The sequence below is a fragment of the Brassica oleracea genome, chromosome C8, assembly GCF_000695525.1.
Source record: "Brassica oleracea var. oleracea cultivar TO1000 chromosome C8, BOL, whole genome shotgun sequence".
NCBI classification, from domain to species: Eukaryota; Viridiplantae; Streptophyta; class Magnoliopsida; order Brassicales; family Brassicaceae; genus Brassica; species Brassica oleracea.
Window position 1 is genome coordinate 25,015,996 of NC_027755.1, and position 17,743 is coordinate 25,033,738.

The 17,743-nt window shown below is 34.5% G+C and overlaps 3 protein-coding genes across 4 annotated transcripts in view; 2 read left to right on the forward strand and 1 right to left on the reverse strand.

Annotated features, from left to right (window-relative positions):
* Positions 1–960, forward strand: part of LOC106309023 (uncharacterized protein At4g04775-like) — a 5,845-nt gene extending 4,885 nt beyond the window's left edge. The window contains exon 3 of the mRNA XM_013746113.1: positions 850–960. Within this exon, the coding sequence (XP_013601567.1) occupies positions 850–960 (111 nt within the window). The remainder of the gene's footprint in view (positions 1–849) is intronic.
* Positions 961–5,502: 4,542 nt separating this feature from the next.
* On the forward strand, positions 5,503–7,963 carry LOC106307213 (zinc finger CCCH domain-containing protein 43). Its single transcript, XM_013744101.1, has 6 exons — positions 5,503–6,022; positions 6,440–6,508; positions 6,589–6,711; positions 6,809–7,096; positions 7,179–7,454; positions 7,566–7,963. The coding sequence occupies exons 1-6, from the start codon at positions 5,657–5,659 to the stop codon at positions 7,731–7,733; spliced, it is 1,290 nt and encodes a 429-aa protein (XP_013599555.1). The 5' UTR covers positions 5,503–5,656; the 3' UTR covers positions 7,734–7,963.
* Positions 7,964–8,115: 152 nt separating this feature from the next.
* LOC106307214 (RPM1-interacting protein 4) lies at positions 8,116–17,677 on the reverse strand. 2 transcript variants are annotated; one of them, XR_001263291.1, is made up of 6 exons: positions 17,293–17,677; positions 16,675–16,983; positions 16,506–16,560; positions 8,727–8,914; positions 8,429–8,644; positions 8,116–8,341 (listed from the first exon to the last, which is right to left on the reverse strand). XR_001263291.1 is itself a non-coding variant. In XM_013744102.1 (3 exons), the coding sequence occupies exons 1-3, from the start codon at positions 8,733–8,735 to the stop codon at positions 8,318–8,320; spliced, it is 249 nt and encodes an 82-aa protein (XP_013599556.1). In that variant the 5' UTR covers positions 8,736–8,884; the 3' UTR covers positions 8,116–8,317. The 2 variants fall into 2 exon arrangements, 1 of the variants encoding a protein (XP_013599556.1); XM_013744102.1 differs by lacking the exons at positions 16,506–16,560; positions 16,675–16,983; positions 17,293–17,677 and having other exon boundaries at positions 8,727–8,884.
* Positions 17,678–17,743: the final 66 nt, after the last annotated feature.

Below are 17,743 nucleotides of genomic sequence, written 5' to 3' on the forward strand. Positions count from 1 at the left end.
GTGAAATTTGTATTTTGTGTTTGTACAACTAAATATGAACATCCCCACAAGAAACACAAGAGTACTAAGATGGCTATTTATGAGAATGTTAATTATGATTTAATCAGAACTAATAAATTTCACATCTCTTTACTTATTAGTAATCATATAGGAAATACATTGTGTTCTTATAGATTTTTCGTTAATATTCACCTTGTTACATTTGAAAACTTATTATGGCCTAAAATCAAGTTTACATAATCATATTTGAAATGAATCTTAGAAACAAAATATAATTGGTATAACCATGAAATCAGTCATTCAAGTAGAGTAAAACTAAGATAAATGGAAAAAAAATTTAAAAGTACAACTATGATGTTTTATGTAAAAATGCAAACTTGGTGAAACTTCAATCACGAAAATCATAGGATAAATTTTTCCGCCCACCAGCTTTTTTGAATTACTAATTTTTGCTCATCCCCCTTCCCAACTGGCTAAATTTTCGCAGACCCCAAAATCGTTTAAGTGAAGTATTAAAACTTTTTTTGGGTTTTCCTCATTTTCCATCTTTCCATTTCTCTATCTTCCCTATTTATCTCTCAACCTTCATTCTCTCCCAACCCCGAAAGAGAAATAATATCTGCTTCATCATCTTCCACGACCGGTGGTGGGATACGAGTAAGAACTCCGGGAATACCTATTAAGTGTTGGTGCAGGGAGCGCATCATGGAGCTCATCTCCAAAATCAATCTAAATCCATATCGCCGGTATTATCGGTGTTTCTATGCGGCTCAAAGGAAGGTACGTTCGTTTAGCTTTAGTTATTGAAAGCGTTTTCACATAAGTTGTACCTTTACATTTTTTGAACAGTTGTACCTTTTTTTGAATAAAATGTTATACCTTGAGAACGACCATCACATCTTCAAATGGGTTGATGAAGCTTTCACTGATGAGATACAACAGTTGGACTACCAAGTTTGAATGCTAGAAGAAGAAGTTCAAGTTCTCAAAGCAACAATAAGGAGTGAAGGTCCCAAAATAATATCAGGAGGTTGTCTTATTTTGGGTCTCAGTGTCATTGTAGTTGTAAGAATTTTGATGTACATGTAATTCCTAAAGCTATGACAAAGTTAAATTTTCTGTTTTTTTCTAAGTTTTTCGTATGTTTCGCCGAAGTTATGCGAAGTTGAACGATTATGAAGTTTGATCTATTGAAAAAATTTCTCTAATTTTTACGATGTTGGACAATTGAGAAAGTGAAACTAACACAAAATTTGACCATTTTATACGAGCAAGAACTTCAAGTTTGTCTTATTTTTATAAAGTTAGAAAATTGAAAAAGTTAGAAGTATAAAGTTTCACCAACATTTAACATAGGAGTTTTAACACACATTAGCAATTTTATAGCAAACTAACAGTTTAAGACAAGTACGAAGATGGAGAACAATGAGAACAACCAGATTTACAAATGCCTTATAGCCCCAGGTCTTTGAACATACGGGTCACTCCGTAGTAGGGAGTGCCTGAACTCCTCAACCTTTGGCAAAAGCGGATTGAACCTGAAGTCAGATAATACACCCTTGGTCTCAAGCCATAGTTCAATATGACCAACATAACAGGTATAAATGACTTTAGGAAAGGTTTTACTCAACTAACACATTTTAAACTCAACACATAAACTATGTTTACCAATATATCTACAGACGCTCCACATCTTAAGGACCACAATCACCTCTCCACGATCTCCCCTGTTTTGAAACCCTTCCCGGAAGACATAAGCATGATGGCCAGTTGCCACACATTTTATCTGACTCTCATTATGATGAATAAAAAAGGTGTGTCAATTACATGTCAATTACACTAACATTTTGCTTTGATCATATGTTACTTTATACTTACATGTTGTCCCTTATGTAAAACACCATCTTTGGCCTTTCAGGATCATCGAAATGGGCTTCCGTGTTGAAGACCACTCCCATTGTATCTACCAGATAAGTATTTTCGCTTATATTACTTACATCTACATATATGAAATATATTTAGTAGTTAGAATTCGTACCTATGGGATAGTTTTTGTCCATGTTGCTGATGTGAGGGATTTCATGGATGCTCTTGAAGTCAAAGTAAAGCCGATTGTTCAGAGGATCGATGATGTGGACTTGCGTATCGCTCGTAGCAGTTAGTCTGAATGGAGATTTTGATGCCTTGAAACCTGAATAGGCATGGCCAACTTCTACCCGAAAGATTTCCACATATTTTCTCTCTTGTTTCTCTAGGCTTCTATACCTATCTCCATATACATCATAAATGGTCATCTCCATCTTGGTTCCCTGCATAAATAAAGTTCAAGGATCAAGTTTTGATTTTGTATTGTTGTTATTAGAAACTTGAGAGATGATGATTTTGCACTTACATCTTCATCTGCTAGGACATAAACCCAGTGTGGTCCATTGCCGGTAACATAGGAATAGAAAGGGTAGATCCTTCGGATTTTCACTCTGAAACGCCAACACATGAGCTTCTTGTCATAGACAACTTCAGAAAGTCTGTTGTAGTGTGCCATATTGTTTGTTGAGAGATGATGAATCTTTTCTGTGTAGTGAAATTTTTTTGGATCTAACTATCCGCAGTGAAGGAGACGATTTAACTTACTTCGGTGGAGTTTAAATGCAAATGTAATGATGATTGTACACAGTTTAGTGTTGTGGAGTTTAAATGCAAGTGTAATGATGATCATAGGCGATAGAGAAGTCGTGTCTTCTGAAGTTGTGTCTTCTGAACTCATGTCAAATGGAATAGTTACAACTTGCTATTGGGATAATAAATCATTAAATAACATGAATTAAAATTACTAAATATTATAATTTTCATTTATTATCTATGATACTGCTTGTTGCTATCATTTCTTGCAAAATATAACAATAAAATATCTAAATTTCTTAAAATTTTACATAGTTTCATATCTTTAAACTATCTAGATCGTTAAATTTTTTCTTAGTTTCATATATTTAGACAATCTAAATAAGTTATAATTTTTTATTAATTAAAGTTATACAAAGTTTCAAATCCAATGCATGCTACTGTTGCCATGAGAAGTCGTGTAGAAGAAGTCGTGTCTTTTGAAGTCGTGTCTTCTGGAGCCGTCTATCAAATCACTCTTAAATGGAAGAGTTACAATTTGTAGTTGGGGTAGTAAATCATTAAAATACAGAAATTAAAATTACTAAATATTATCATCCTCATTTATTATCGCAGATAATGCGTATTGCTATCATTTCTTGCAAAATATAACAATATAATATATAAATTTCATAAAATTTTACATAGTTTCTTATATTTAGAGTATCAAATCGTTAAAATTTTGCTTAGATTCATGATTTTAGACAATCTAAATCAGTTATTTCACTTAATTATATAAAGTTATATATTTTTATCAATTAAAGTTACGCAAAGTTTCAAATCCAAAAGTTTCAAATCCAAGGCATGCGACTGTTGCAGTGAGAAGTCGTGTCTTCTGAACTCGTGTTTTCTCGAGGCGTCTACTTGTAGATGGGTCAGAGGATCATTATCACCTTCTCCAAATAAATAAAACAAATATCTCTCCATTTACTTCATAAAACGAATATCTCTCTATTACTTGATAAAACGAATATCTCTCCATGGCGAACTTCAACTTGGCTTCTCTCCCTCCTTCCATGCTTCACAAGATTCTATCCAAGGTAGCAACAACTAGTATCCGGGACTTTGGTTGTGCAAGAGTTGCTTTCCCCGAGTTTAACGCAGTTGGAAGAGAAGATTACTTTTACAAATCTGCCGATCTCATTTTCTTGAATGGATGGATAGATCAGGTCAGTGTTGTTAGAACATTCAGGCTTAAGTGCTACCAACTGGGTAATCCAGAGGCCATATAATTTCGAGGTATGTATTAATACTTCATCCTCCATTTACTTGATGAAGGAAGGGAAAAAAATCATCTTGCTGGTGAGAGAGGATGCTTGTTGGCCAAATATGTAGATGGTATGATGAATTTAGCATTTAGCGTTGATCATAGAGGATTGGTTCACAACTATCCTGATTTTACTCGTGAATACGTTGATCGGATGGATCACATGATCACTAGTTGGGCGCTCTATGGCCATTGGGATTACGGTAAACCTGAGATGTTTATGTCTCGACTGGAAAGAATAAATCCCACCGTCTCGTATGATTGCTGGTGCTCCGCAATAATAGAACCAGTGTTTGTAGTCTCCATAGATGGATCAAGAACACGATGGAAATGCGATCGTTGTTTCTGGCAATGTGCAGCTTGGGACTTCTGCAATGAAATTCATTTGACTGCTCGTGACTTGCCAATTGGAGATTAATTGTGTGTTTATGAGTTATGACATGTAATTTTTATCTATTTTGTTAAGCTTAGGTAAAATACATTTCATAATGTAATGTCTCTACTTTTTTCTCTATAAAATTATCTTTATTTATTTTAACTTCAATAAAAGAACATATTGCCAATGTAAAAGATACAATAAAATAAAATATTGCCAATGTGTTTCAAAAAAAAAAATGCCAATGTAAAAGATACAACCAAAATTAGTTGAACTTTTACTAAGTTTTACGGTTACTAAAAGTGCGACTTAGTTTAAGTTTTATTAAGTTGCACAGTAACACAAATGTTTACAGTTACACCAACTCTTACTAATTTTTCGGAAGTTATGGAGAAACAAATCCGAATTTTATGGATCGGGTCTAGATGGTCCATGCAATGCCCTTGGTTGAGTTGTAATTATGCAAATCCCTTTTTAGTTTCGTGATCTTTTGCTTATTTTTTGGATTTAAATAAAGTTTTATTTAATTATTTTTCGGACATGAGTACTGGATAATATTGTTTTTCGAGCATGAGCACTGGAGCAATTGATTCGGTCCGCGTCCATGGACAAATCCAGTCCAATTCATTGTGACCGGTCATGAATGCACCCAATTAAAATACGATCTAAATGGGTTAAAGATCCAATTAGTCAATGATCTCTAAATTAATGAATATATCCAAACGTTTAAAAGTAGGATTTTGTTAATTTGAGACTTTTTGGACTTGGAAAATGTATTTTTGTAATTTTGGCGAAAAAATGAAGTTTTTATGGTTTTGATTTGAAAATAGAGATTCTACGCGGGAAAATAAAATTTTATGATTTTAACAAAACTACACAATTTTGTACATTTTGGCGGGAAAATACAACCTCACGGTTTTAGCCGGAAAACATGTTAAGGAGAGGTCGGAACAGCCATTAGCGAGAAAAAAAAAACATTTTTTCTCTCTAAAAGATCTTAGGGAGAGAACTCCGACGTTTTTATCTTACAAGAAGAAACGTTTTAAGAGAGAGAAATCTGAAACGCATAGAATGGTTAGAAATTTAGAAAATGTAAACAAAGTATAGCATATATTGGGACTTGAAAAGCAGACGGTTTCTTTGGGAATCTCATTCCTGACCATTACAGAAAGTCAACATAAAAAGAAGCCCATAAAAAGAATAATATACTAATAAAAAGCGAACAACTTTATTTACTTCTGTTTCGTTCGTCTGTCTTGGTCTTTTCATTAACACCCTTTGATCTTCTTCTTCTTCTTCCTCCCTGAAGATTAGGGTTTTGTAATGTGTTTGTAAGGAGAAGAAAAAAAACAACAATGATAGGAATCTCGGGGTCAATTGCGAGAGACGGGCTCGAGACCGAACCTGTGTCTCGATCTCCTTCGTTGGCTGATGGATCTCCTCCTTCTGATCTCAATCACGCGGCGGATGTCCTCAGTAAGGAGTTAAAGAATGTGGGTCTGGATGAAGAGAAGATGACGAGTGTCCCTGGCGGTGTTGATTCGAAAGCCCTAGAGGAGGAGGAAGAAGAAGAAGATGGTGTGAGCGAGAATGAGAGTGAGGCGTTGTATCCGGTGAGGCCAGGAGCAGAGGATTGCGCGTTTTACATGAGAACTGGGAGCTGCAAATTCGGATCCACTTGCAAATTCAACCACCCTCTTCCAAATCCCACAAACATCCAAGTAAGTGAATATGCTTTGTCTTTACGTGAAAGATTGTTTGTTTTTTTTTGATTAATCTTATGGAAGGTTTGTTTATTTTAATTAGAGCCACATGTGTATAGATACTTCTATATTATACTATCTGTGTGCTATGTGCTGGACCAAAAGGAGAAACCTTTTCTTAGTCTTTATCTTCTGTCTCTCATCTGTATATGCTTCTATTGGAACCAGGGGAAGATTTGCCTTTAAAGAAACATCATTATTTTAATCAGTGGCACATGTGTATAGAGACTAGTATATATATATATTAATTTGTGCTTCGTTGCTGGACCAAAAGGAGAAAGCTTTGTTTAGTGTTTATGTTATGTATATGCTTTTGGTTGAACCAGTTTCACGGTTGTTCTTTAAAATTCTGTTCTTGTTTCCATTGTTTTGAAGATTGCTAGGGAGAGTAAAGTAAGAGAAAAGGAAGAGGATGCTGATAAAATGAGACTCATGGATTGCAAGGTTCCTTTTACCATGCTCTCATTTGTAATTATTATCTTCATGGCATAAACTGATACTCAGTTCTTGTATGCGGTTTGCAGTATTACTTCAGGACAGGAGGTTGCAAATATGGATTAACTTGTAGATTCAACCACACTAAACCAAACTCTGATGTGCCACCCTCTGCACCTGAGCTTAACTTCCTCGGCCTTCCCATCAGACCTGTAATTCCCCCATTTTTAATTCACTTTTTTTTTTGTTGCTTTAAGTTTTGTCAAATGCTATATAATATAAATCATATGCAAACAACCCAATTTGCAGGGAGAGATAGAATGTCTTTTCTACATGCGCAATGGCTCCTGTAAGTTCGGAGCTGACTGCAAATTTAATCATCCTGATCCCACAACTCTTGGAGGAACCGACTCTCCGTCTTTTCATGGTAACAATGGTGGATCCATCGGATCATTTTCCCCCAAAAGCACATTCCAACCAAGTTCAACCTCATGGTCTTCACCGAGGCATGCCAATGGCACAGCTCCTTTTATTCCATCCATGTTGTCTCAGAGTCGTGGAGCTTCATCCCAAGCTCCCGAGTGGATTGGCTATCAGGTAGTAAGTTGTGGATCTTAATAATAATGATCTATTGTCTGAAGTTTATTTATTTTTTCTTTTTTTTTTTGTATTTGCCTAGGGTACTACTATGTATCCGTCAGAAAGGAGTGTGTTTTCTACTTCCACCACATACCTTATGAACTACTCATCAGCTGAAACAAGTATTTTCACACCATACAAATATCAAAAACCTGCTGAGGAGTTTCCAGAACGTCCCGACCAGCCTGATTGCAGTTATTATCTTAAAACCGGGGACTGTAAGTTCAAGTTCACTTGCAAATACCATCATCCTAAGAATCGATTGCCGAAACAGCCTCCTTTCGCTCTCAATGACAAGGGCCTTCCCCTTAGGCCTGTAAGTCCTTGTGCTTCTCTGTTCTTGTGTGTATTGGTTTTAGAAAGTTGTTAGGCTTTGTAACCGATTGTCTAATCTCATTTGATGTTTGATGGACTCTTTTGGCTCTAGGATCAAGTCATCTGCACACATTACAGTCGCTATGGCATCTGCAAATTTGGTCCAGCTTGTAGGTTTGACCATTCCATCCAGCTCCCGGATTCGACTGGAAGCTCACATGCTGTAGTAGAACCTCCTCAGCTCGGTGCTAATGGGAATGAAAGTGACGGTTGGAATTGACCACCAAGCTTCTTTGTTCGCTTCTTCTCCACCAAGCACGGAAGTTTAAGGATTTCATGAGCTTACATAACTGATACATTTTGTCTTTATAGTGGTTTTTTTTTTTTTTTTTTTAATTTTCGTCACAAACGTTTAGGTTAAAAAACTACACTCTCTGAACAATATCTATGCGGCAAGCCTATCCTCGGTGCATTTGACAGATTTTCACCAAAGAACTTTTGTAATCTATCCACCACACTCTACCTCTTGAGGTTATAAATGGAACCTGCCTGTTTTTTTCCATTGGTTCTTTATTCGTAACTGCGATCAGTTTTAAGTTTTGGAACCTGAGGACAGTTGATGTTTGTTTTTGCCGCAAAGGGGTTTGAGACGCAGGCTCTTGAGTATTCAGACATATAACATGACGTTTATGCAGTTTTGTATTACATGACTACTAAGGACATATCTCAATCTTTATATATTCGAACCAAGAACAATGTAAAACTATAATTTATTTTTGTACCCCAAAAAAGTGAAGCAAGAAGAAGACAAGTTGGCAACAGCTCACTGGTTCTGCTTCCTTATCATCGACTTCTTCAACCGAGTTAGCGGAAACAAAGCCATCCCTTCTGCAACACAGAGAAGAAGCTAATATCTGTGAGAAGCCTACTCTTTTGTCAAGATTTGGTTTTGGGGGTGGAAAGAAGAAGGTATACCTTTTCTCGTGGAGGTTGAGGATTACGTTTCTTCTGATGGTTGTTTTTACTCTGAGGCTCTGGACCTGTAACCAGACTCTCAGGTCCCGCGATAGCTGTTTTCTTGGTCTTCTTGTCGTCACGAGCCTGGTTGAAGATGACGGTGAACCCTTGTGCTGAGGCTGGATTAGTGGCGTCCCATTCCCCAAACTTTGGCAGTTGTCTTCCTTTGTTTCCCTAGAGAAACATATTTGTTTATCATCATAATTCCATATAAGAGTTTAAGTTATGAAGACAAAGAGATGGATATTGTTCTTACCGTGGCCATTTGTCCAAATTAGAACAGAGGATTATAAGAGGAGAGAATATTGATGATGATATGGGAAGAGGAGATGAAGTTTTAATATAAAGGATGAGAAAGGAAGACCACGTCGTCGTTGAAACACATCAATCTCCTTTGGTTTCATACACCTTTTCTCCTTCCCGCGTCTTTCCCAACAGATATACCTAAAATAAATTAATTAGCAAATTAAATATATATATATATATATATATATAAATATATTGGTGAACAAAGACTAAAAACGTGGAGTATAGGCAAATGTTCTCGTCTTCTCCACCAATTTCACTATGCATCAATGGTATTAGACCAACTTTCAACAGCCTTAGAAGAATTTTTCGAATCTGTATGGTTATAGTCTACTGCTATGTTTAATTAGTTTCTAGTAGTCTAGCTAAGGTCGTGTCAAAAGCCTGTATATTATAATCTACCTCTGTTATGGTGGGCTGCTACTATATGCCTTCTAGGATCGCAAATGGTTGGCGTTCGAATAAATAAATAAAAGCTTCGTCAAGTTAGCAATGCCTTTTTATTAGTATAAAATAATTACTTTTTTTTTTTTAAAGAAAAAAAGATTAAACCCGAATCTATTAAAAACACAGACCTAACTCTTGGGTGAGAGGTGCATCCCACTGATAGACCTATATCCGTATACGGTGACCAGAAAAATGTGACTTAATTTCGTATGACAGTTGGATCGAAATTGAAATGGGGTGAGATCCCAAGGGCCTTCCTCTTACCACTTGCCCACGGATTCCCGATCTATAAAATAGTTACTTTTCAACTTAATACAAAGGCCCTTGCGATATTCAAATAATAACAGTGTAATCCAAATCTAAAAGCAATGTCCTCGAAGCCAAACTTTACTGACCGAGTAGATGATGAAACGGATACGACTATTGGATTGTGTTTATCTAGCCCCATACTGATTATTATACATATATATTCAGGATCACGATAGTTAACTATAGAGTATAGACTATTATTACATAAATAGTTTTTCGAAAGCTGGTTTAGAGTCACATAAATAATTGCACACAGTATTTTCTTTAGAGTTAAGATTTTTGTTTTTTAATCAAATTCTTTAGAGTTAAGATTTATAATACAAGAGTGGGACAGATCCTCTGGTCCAAAATAACCCAAGAGTGGGGCTTAAAAAACTAATTAAAACTTGAGAGCTTAATTTTTGTTAAAGAAAAATAATTAATAAAAGAAAAAAAAAACTTAAAGAGTATTCATAGAGACTACCTATTATGGATTTGTATATAGAGTCGAAGAGTTTCCGAATTAGTCCTGCCATCAGCATGGCTGGCACTTCACAGCCATCTGTAAAACGTTTTGCCTTGGAGAATTCTATTCTGTCGGATATTTTAAAATTTATTATTTTTTAATTAAATTCTTTTACAAGGGATAATGTTAGATATCACCGTACTAAATGTTTTTTCGCCATACAGACATAATTTTCTTACTAATATTTATTAATAAATATATTATTAATTTAAAGATCAGCAAAATAATTTGTTGTCGTATACTTACAAACTCTATAAGAAATTTAACATCAACTATTTATATATGATGCAGTTTTCACTAAAAGCATATATAAATAAATATATAATATATATATATATATTATAAAAAAAATTAGAAACAATCATCTTATGTAAATATTGTATAAATATATTTATCTACATTTTTTGTTGTATTTTTTTCATTTTAATTTTTTTTTTTCATCAATTATGTTTATCAGAACATAGTTAATATAGATAATTACAATTTTCGAGACCACTGAATGAACTCAATATTTTACTGGATATATAAATATACATTCATAAATTTATTTACTGAAAAATATTGATATTATTTAGGATAATAATATAATATACATGAATTTTTTTTTTGTCAAAAACTAATTTTCCTTTTGAATATATGATATACCATGGATTTGACTCATTTTCATCCATGGTATATAAGTGTTTTACTATCTATATATTATATATTATATCCTATTAGGTATGTTTTCAGGTTCAGGAGTATCTCGGAGTAAAGTGATGATTATGGAGCATTTAGGAGCTTAAAAGAGATTTCATCCGAGCTGACCATTAGAGGTCGATACGAAGAAGAAGCAATCGTTCGATGCACATCCAGTGCCGTCGATCGATACAGAAGAGAAGCCTCGACGATTGAAGATTATGATCGATCGATGTACATCCTGTACCATCGATCGATGTCGAGACGCGAGATTCGCGACTTGGTTCCAGTCGACTTTAAACCCAAGGCTTCACCAAATTACAAGATTACCTCTGACGAGTTTTTAACCTAATAGTTATATACTTAACTAAGTGTTATGAGGCAAGAGAGCTTTTGGCCACCATTGTATTCTTATTTTCAGCAGAGAGTTTTAGGAGAGAAAATCATAGAGAGATTTGTGATTGGAACTCCATTGATTCATATATTTCATTATATGCAGTTTTTATCTATATTTTGTGTCATGAATTGCTTAGCTATGTCTGAGTAGTTCACTTGTTAGATTCAGGGTTCAAATAGGTTAGAGAGATTAGCCTCAACTATAGATTTGCTAAGTTATGATATTCATTGATTGATTGTTCATTAATGCTTGTTTTAGCCTTGCTAACTAGAACATGAACCTAGGAATTAGCATGAGTCAAACATCTTTGACCATCATGTCCTGAATCTAATCTGTCATGCTAGGCATGCTAGAGAGATGCTAACCGCTGATCTAGGAGACCAGTGAGCATTATCAACATGCGCCTAGGGCTTAGCTAGAAGCATCGATCGATATTGTCTTCTGACAATCGATCGATATTGCGAAATATCGATCGATTGACACTTTCTTGTAATCAAAAGACGACAGTTGAGATCCAAGATTTAGTTAGTTAACCAGTGAAACATTGCCATCGCTGATCGATTAAGGAGTTGAGCTCTAATATATCATGCATGCAACTGTTAAGCATCTATAGGATTATAATCTCCAACACCTGAATAGAAACCCTACATCTAATATCTTCCAATACGTTACACCCCCAATCATCTTGTTAGTCGAGCAATAGACTTGCTCAATTAGGATTGCTATTTACTTTTAAACCATAAAACAATAAACAGTTAGAATTAATAATTTGACTAAATTTAATAGGTTCCCTAACTCCTTGTGGATTCGATCCCTAAGTACTGCAACTGAACCTCTTATTTGAGAGTAATTCATTCTTTAAGGTAATTTGAGTGGTATCAATATATTTATTATAGTTAATTCAAGTTTAATGGTTAGTTATGTAAAAATTATTCTAACTATTCATTAAGGGTAACAACAATATTAATTTGTCTAACTTTTAACCCGAGAACTTGAATGCGAAAAATCATGTCGCAAATTTTTCGTTTTGCTAGACTCTTCCAAATTATTTTCATGTTATTAAAAAATTTCTGTATGAACTAATTAACGAAGCTACTATATATTATGAATCTATGATGTCCATTTATATTTTTTTATCAAAACTTGAAAAAATCTCATGTTGTATATATATATATATATACACGTGAGAAAATGGTCTTAATCACTTATAAAGTATATTGATTAGATGTATACTCGATATGAAATGAAAGTCATTTAGAATTATATATTCTACTGAAACTCATAATTAAAATAAAAATTCAAATATGCAATAAATGATGTTAAAAACAATAACCATTGTAAAACACGATAAACAGCGACAGATCCAAAATAAAATTATATATTTACATAATACTGATGATATATGGGTCACTAAATATTTAGAGGTTGAGGTAGTGTTAAAGTCAATGGCATCTGATATGCCAACACATGTCATGTCTTGTTTTCGATTGCCAAAAACAGTCACAAGAAAATTAAAAAGTGCAATCGCACACTTTGGTGTAGTAGTGGGAATAATAAAGGTATCCACTAGTTTTCTTGGGATACATGTGTACGTATAAATAGGATGGAGACATATGTTTTCGAGATTTACAAAACTTTGCTACTGCTCTCTTAGCAAACAGTTATGGAGGCTAACTGATAAACCAGAATCATTATTCACCAAAAAAAATAAAGGAAGATATTATTCGAAAACTGGATCCTCTTGATCCAATAAAATCTTATTCTCCATCTTATGCATGGAAGCACTACCTTAACTTGATATCTGGTTAAGAAAAGGCTAATCGAAAGAGAGAACATAAAAATATATTTCTATATGGAATGATCTTTGGATCTCTATTCCTCGTCCGAGATCAGCATTACAAAAATATCAAATTCAATTTCTGAACCTTCTACTGAGAGTAGAAAATTTAACCAATCAATTGATTTTTTTCATGGATTGAGGATCTAATTAAGGTATACAAACATCCTGATGATGTAAAGATTATTATGAGTATACCGGTTAGTCGGTCATCCAAACACCAGATACGTATGAATGGAATCCCACATACAGGAAGGTATGTGGTCAAATCGGGGTACAAAATGGAAAATCACAACTGGACGTGCGATTAACATCTGAAGTTTTTTAGTCCTGACACGAAACCCCTACTAGCATTTACATGGACTTTACAATGTCCTCCAAAATTAAGACAATTTGTTTGGCAAGCAATATATGGGTATGTACCAGTCACAAAAAACTTACAGACTTCTGACATTAAATGTGATTCACAATGTATAATTTTTGTAGTGGAAGAGGAATCTATAAATCATGTTTGTTTTGAATGCCCACGAGCTGTAAAAATGTGGGCATTTTCAAAAATTCCATCGAACCCAAAGGTTTTTCCAAGAGCTTCGATCAGTACAAATACTGATTATTTGTTTTGGCGATTGCCTAAAGAGTCGGATTTTGGAAATTTCTCTTGGATAATGTTGTATATATGGAAAAATAGGAATGACAACATTTTAAAGATAAAAATGAAAATCAAGAGGAGATATTACAGATAGCGAACATTAAAGGAGATTCATAGACATAGACAAAAATCGGACACAGTTGTTTCCCACCGAGATGTGACACAGTTATCCTTGAGTATGGGGGGAAGATAGATGGTGTTTTGTTGATGGCACTGCGAAAGAACATGATAAATTTACAAGACAAGGATGATTCTGCAAAAAGGAGTCCCTAACTGAAAAAATGATGGGAGCTATGAACATCCAACGAAGCTTGTCACCTTTACATGATGAATGTGAAGCTCTGATCTTGGAAATGGAATGCATGAAGACCCTATCATACAAGGAGATGGTGTTTACAATTGATTGTTCTCAATTGGTAAAAATGGTGTCTGTACCGAAAGAACGCATTTGGAAGAATTTCATCTATGTAAGGAATTTTTCACTCACTTCAGCATTCTACATATCTCGAGGGAAAATAACACAATGGCTGACAAGCTTGCATAAGGTTCTCAGACTCAGTCTTCTGCTATGGTTTATGTTGATTTGATTTCATTGATTGGCTCTCAGACTCGGGATCTTCTTAGTTTAGTATAGCCTATGGTAAAAAAAAAACTATAACTATAAAAAATGTAAACACCGCATAACACAAGTGACTAACCACTAGTAAAAATCTTATGATATAATAAAATAGTAATTAAATAAAAATTACAAGTCAGCTACATTTTTATTTTATTACCGGTAATTTTTAGATAATTTTTATTATATTTTCTGGGGTTTTTACATTTTTAATTTATACATATATAATGTTGATGTTAAAAACACATCAAACTCATATATTTACAAAATAAAAATGCTAATTTTGAAAATTTTAAGTTATTAATTTTTAGATAATATTATAAAATTTTGATTTTTGTTGATTTTTTAGATTTTTAATGGTAAAACCCCTCCATTATGTTTACTTAATGTAGAAACCCGTAAACTAAAGATTTACCGGTAATAATGGTAATTATGACCTGATAGAATTTAATTCATTAAATAAAGTTAGTTTGGAAGTTTTTTCGTTAAATATTTAGATTGGGGTTTTTACCCAAAACAAATGGTGACATAGGAAATTAAGGGGAATAATCAATTCCTACTCATACCTTAAAAATTACATTATTTATGGAGAATTTTCGCTGCGTTTGATTATTTGTCATTCCTTGAATTTTAAGAATTGATATGGAACAAAAGAAAGAAATATTCATTTTCATTCCTTTTATTTTGTTCATATTCATTTATTTCCTATTCATTCTCATTCCTATTCCTATTCTAATGGTCACCGACTAGAACTTTAGTCGAGTGGTTTCAACTTTAAAAATCCTATATAAAATATACAACTTTCCAGCCAGTTTTTAAAACATATCTAGTAACTCGGTTGGTTAAATCTAGATTCGAATCTCTAAGCAACTTATTGAACCATTTATTTTTTGTACAAAGCCTTTACATTTTTTTGTACTTCCAGCCCAAATTATTTTAGACTTTGTCAGGGCCGGGATAGTTACAGTAATCATATATACTCGCTTTTGTTGCATTATAGTTTTCCTAATTTTTTCTGTTCGGGTTAGAATCTCTCGTTGTAGTTTTACTTTATTTCATTGTAGTTTTATTTCTATTTTTTCATATATTTTTTTTGTATATCTATGTCTTTATAAGAAGAAAATTTGGTGTAAAATTTAATGTATACACACAAAAAGTGTACTGCCAGAATATTCTTATAACACAAACTAAGGAAATTATATAGTCTATCAGTTGTACACTATTATTATCATGTCGTATTATCATCTCAAAACTGTAAACAATAAAAAAACTAAAAAATGATAATTCATTAATTATGAATTGGATGATACCCATGTTCGAGAACTCGTTAGACACTAGTCGGGCGATCGGGTTGGACCTAGTGTATAACAAAAAAATCGGGGATTAATCGGAAATTATGCGGAGCGAAATTTTTCAACTTTTATTTAATTTATCGGTATATATACTAAATTACTTAAGAGAATTACCAAAAAACTAAAGTGGTCTAGTGGCCATTGTCATATTATTGGCCAAAGTAGGGTTGGGTTCACATCTCCAATGCCTATTTTTCGTCATTGTTTAAAATTCATGTTCCTTTCACCTTCTTCTTTTCTTGTGATACGATCTTAAACCCTAAACATGGCGGCTACCTTTTTGTCATTTTTACAGTGATTTTTTCATTTTTTTGCTAGATCGGTATTAAGTATTGATGAATCTATGAAATATTATTCGTTTTATAGAGTTTAAATGAAGAAAAAGGAAGTTTTTCCACAACATCTGATTTTTTGGCCGATTACAGCCTAATCCCGGTGGCGCCGGCCCGCTCCGCGACTTTCCGGCAATTACGCGGCCCTCGGCACCGCTTTTTAGAACATGGGACGATACACACATAAAAATGTTTTTTCAGTAAAAATTAAAAAGATGATTAACATTTTTTTCTTTGTGAAAAAACTTAAACATGATGGAAAACATTTAAGAAGATCTTAGAGCATCATTATTGCAGATCCCTAAGTGGGTTTTTAAGCAAATTCAATGATTTAATTAAATCAAAAGAAAATTAAATTCTAATAATTGATTCTTAAACTGTGATTTTCGGAACCGATCCTTAGAGCATCATTATCCTAAATAGTCATTTAGGGTCTCTTAGTTATTTTATAATACTTTTAAACAATAAATGAGTGTTAAGAGACCCCGCTAAGGGACCCGAAAATTTATATGCTCCAATGCAAGTATCTTAATTAAGATTTCCTAAAAAAAAAAATGAATGATGTTTCTCATATGGTAATAGTATTCACGTCAGAGTGCTCTCATACCTCGAGTACCATCAGGGGAAGCAACCAATCCTCTGAAATAGCAGTTGTCCTCAACCTGCAGAGTCAATAACCACTTGTATCAGTTTAATAAAAGATAAAACTGACCCATAAGAACATAAATAAAAGAAATGGCAGCTTCTATGTTGTGACACAAGATGTGAAATCTCACACTCAATGAAGGATACTTGTGGAGCATCTGAGACTTTCTCCTAAGAGAAGCTGTTCCCACAACGCTTCCAGCTGGAAGCTCAGCTAACGAAGCTGCAGTCAGACAAATATGACCGTTTATTAAAGCCTCGTCAATCTCTTTGGTGAAAAGCCCTTTCCCACCAATATCAGCAAGCGGCTGAGAGAGGATCTTGTCAGCAGTGGTTTTGATTATCTCGATGTGGATAGCTCCGTCTTCAGTGAGTTCAGGGTGTTTTGACTGGAGCTTTGCTCGTGTCTCGTACGCTTGAGCAAGTGCTAACGGACTGTCCTACACAATGAAGAGTATATATAAGTAGCAGAAGGCCTAAACTTAATTAACCACTAATGCAAAATCAATCACACATAAAAACAATGCAGAGATTGTCTAAGGAATAACCACAAGAACCATGAATCATCTCAAACCAAACACCTTACACACTTATCGCATCTACACATCTACTTAGGATCCAACTATAGGACTGGTAAAAATCAATACTTTGAATCAGAATCGCGGAAACAAAGGCAAACCCATAAGAATGGAATCGCTCTCATAGACTTCAAAAGAGATCAGTGACCCCACAAAGGAGAGAAATTTTACCTTCCATGTGTGCCAATTCTGATGATAGCAGTTCGTGTCTTCTGTTCCACGGCAACACAAGCTCTAACGGCGCCGGAAGAGCTCTGTTTTCAGCGACATTTAGCTAGAGACGGAGAACTGATCTATGGAAGAGAGAATCCGATGACGGAGACGGAACCGTGGGAGCAGGAGTTGACCGGGGGAGAAGCTTGACGCGTGAGAGCGACCTTGTGAGCTTGACAGAGAGATGAATAAGCGATATCCATGGATTCCGGGTAGCGATATCCATGGATTCCGGGTAGCAGAGTGCAGAAAGAGAAGAGATTTATCACGAGCTTTTGGATTCGAAACCGACGGATTACACGGGAGAGAGATAGAGATGAGAGAGAGTAGGAGACGTCCATGCGACGCGTGTCTTAAGGAACGTCTCTTCGTTCTCCTAATTAAGCGACGTTTCCCCACTAAATAAGTA

Coding starts and splice junctions, on each gene's coding strand:
- LOC106307213 (XM_013744101.1), top strand. CDS start 5,657: ATGATAGGAATCTCGGGGTCAATTGCGAGAGACGGGCTCGAGACCGAA. Junction 6,712..6,808: donor TCGGCCTTCCCATCAGACCT/GTAATTCCCCCA, acceptor CCCAATTTGCAG/GGAGAGATAGAATGTCTTTT. Junction 7,097..7,178: donor CCGAGTGGATTGGCTATCAG/GTAGTAAGTTGT, acceptor GTATTTGCCTAG/GGTACTACTATGTATCCGTC.
- LOC106307214 (XM_013744102.1), bottom strand. Junction 8,342..8,428: donor CTCAACCTCCACGAGAAAAG/GTATACCTTCTT, acceptor TCTGTGTTGCAG/AAGGGATGGCTTTGTTTCCG.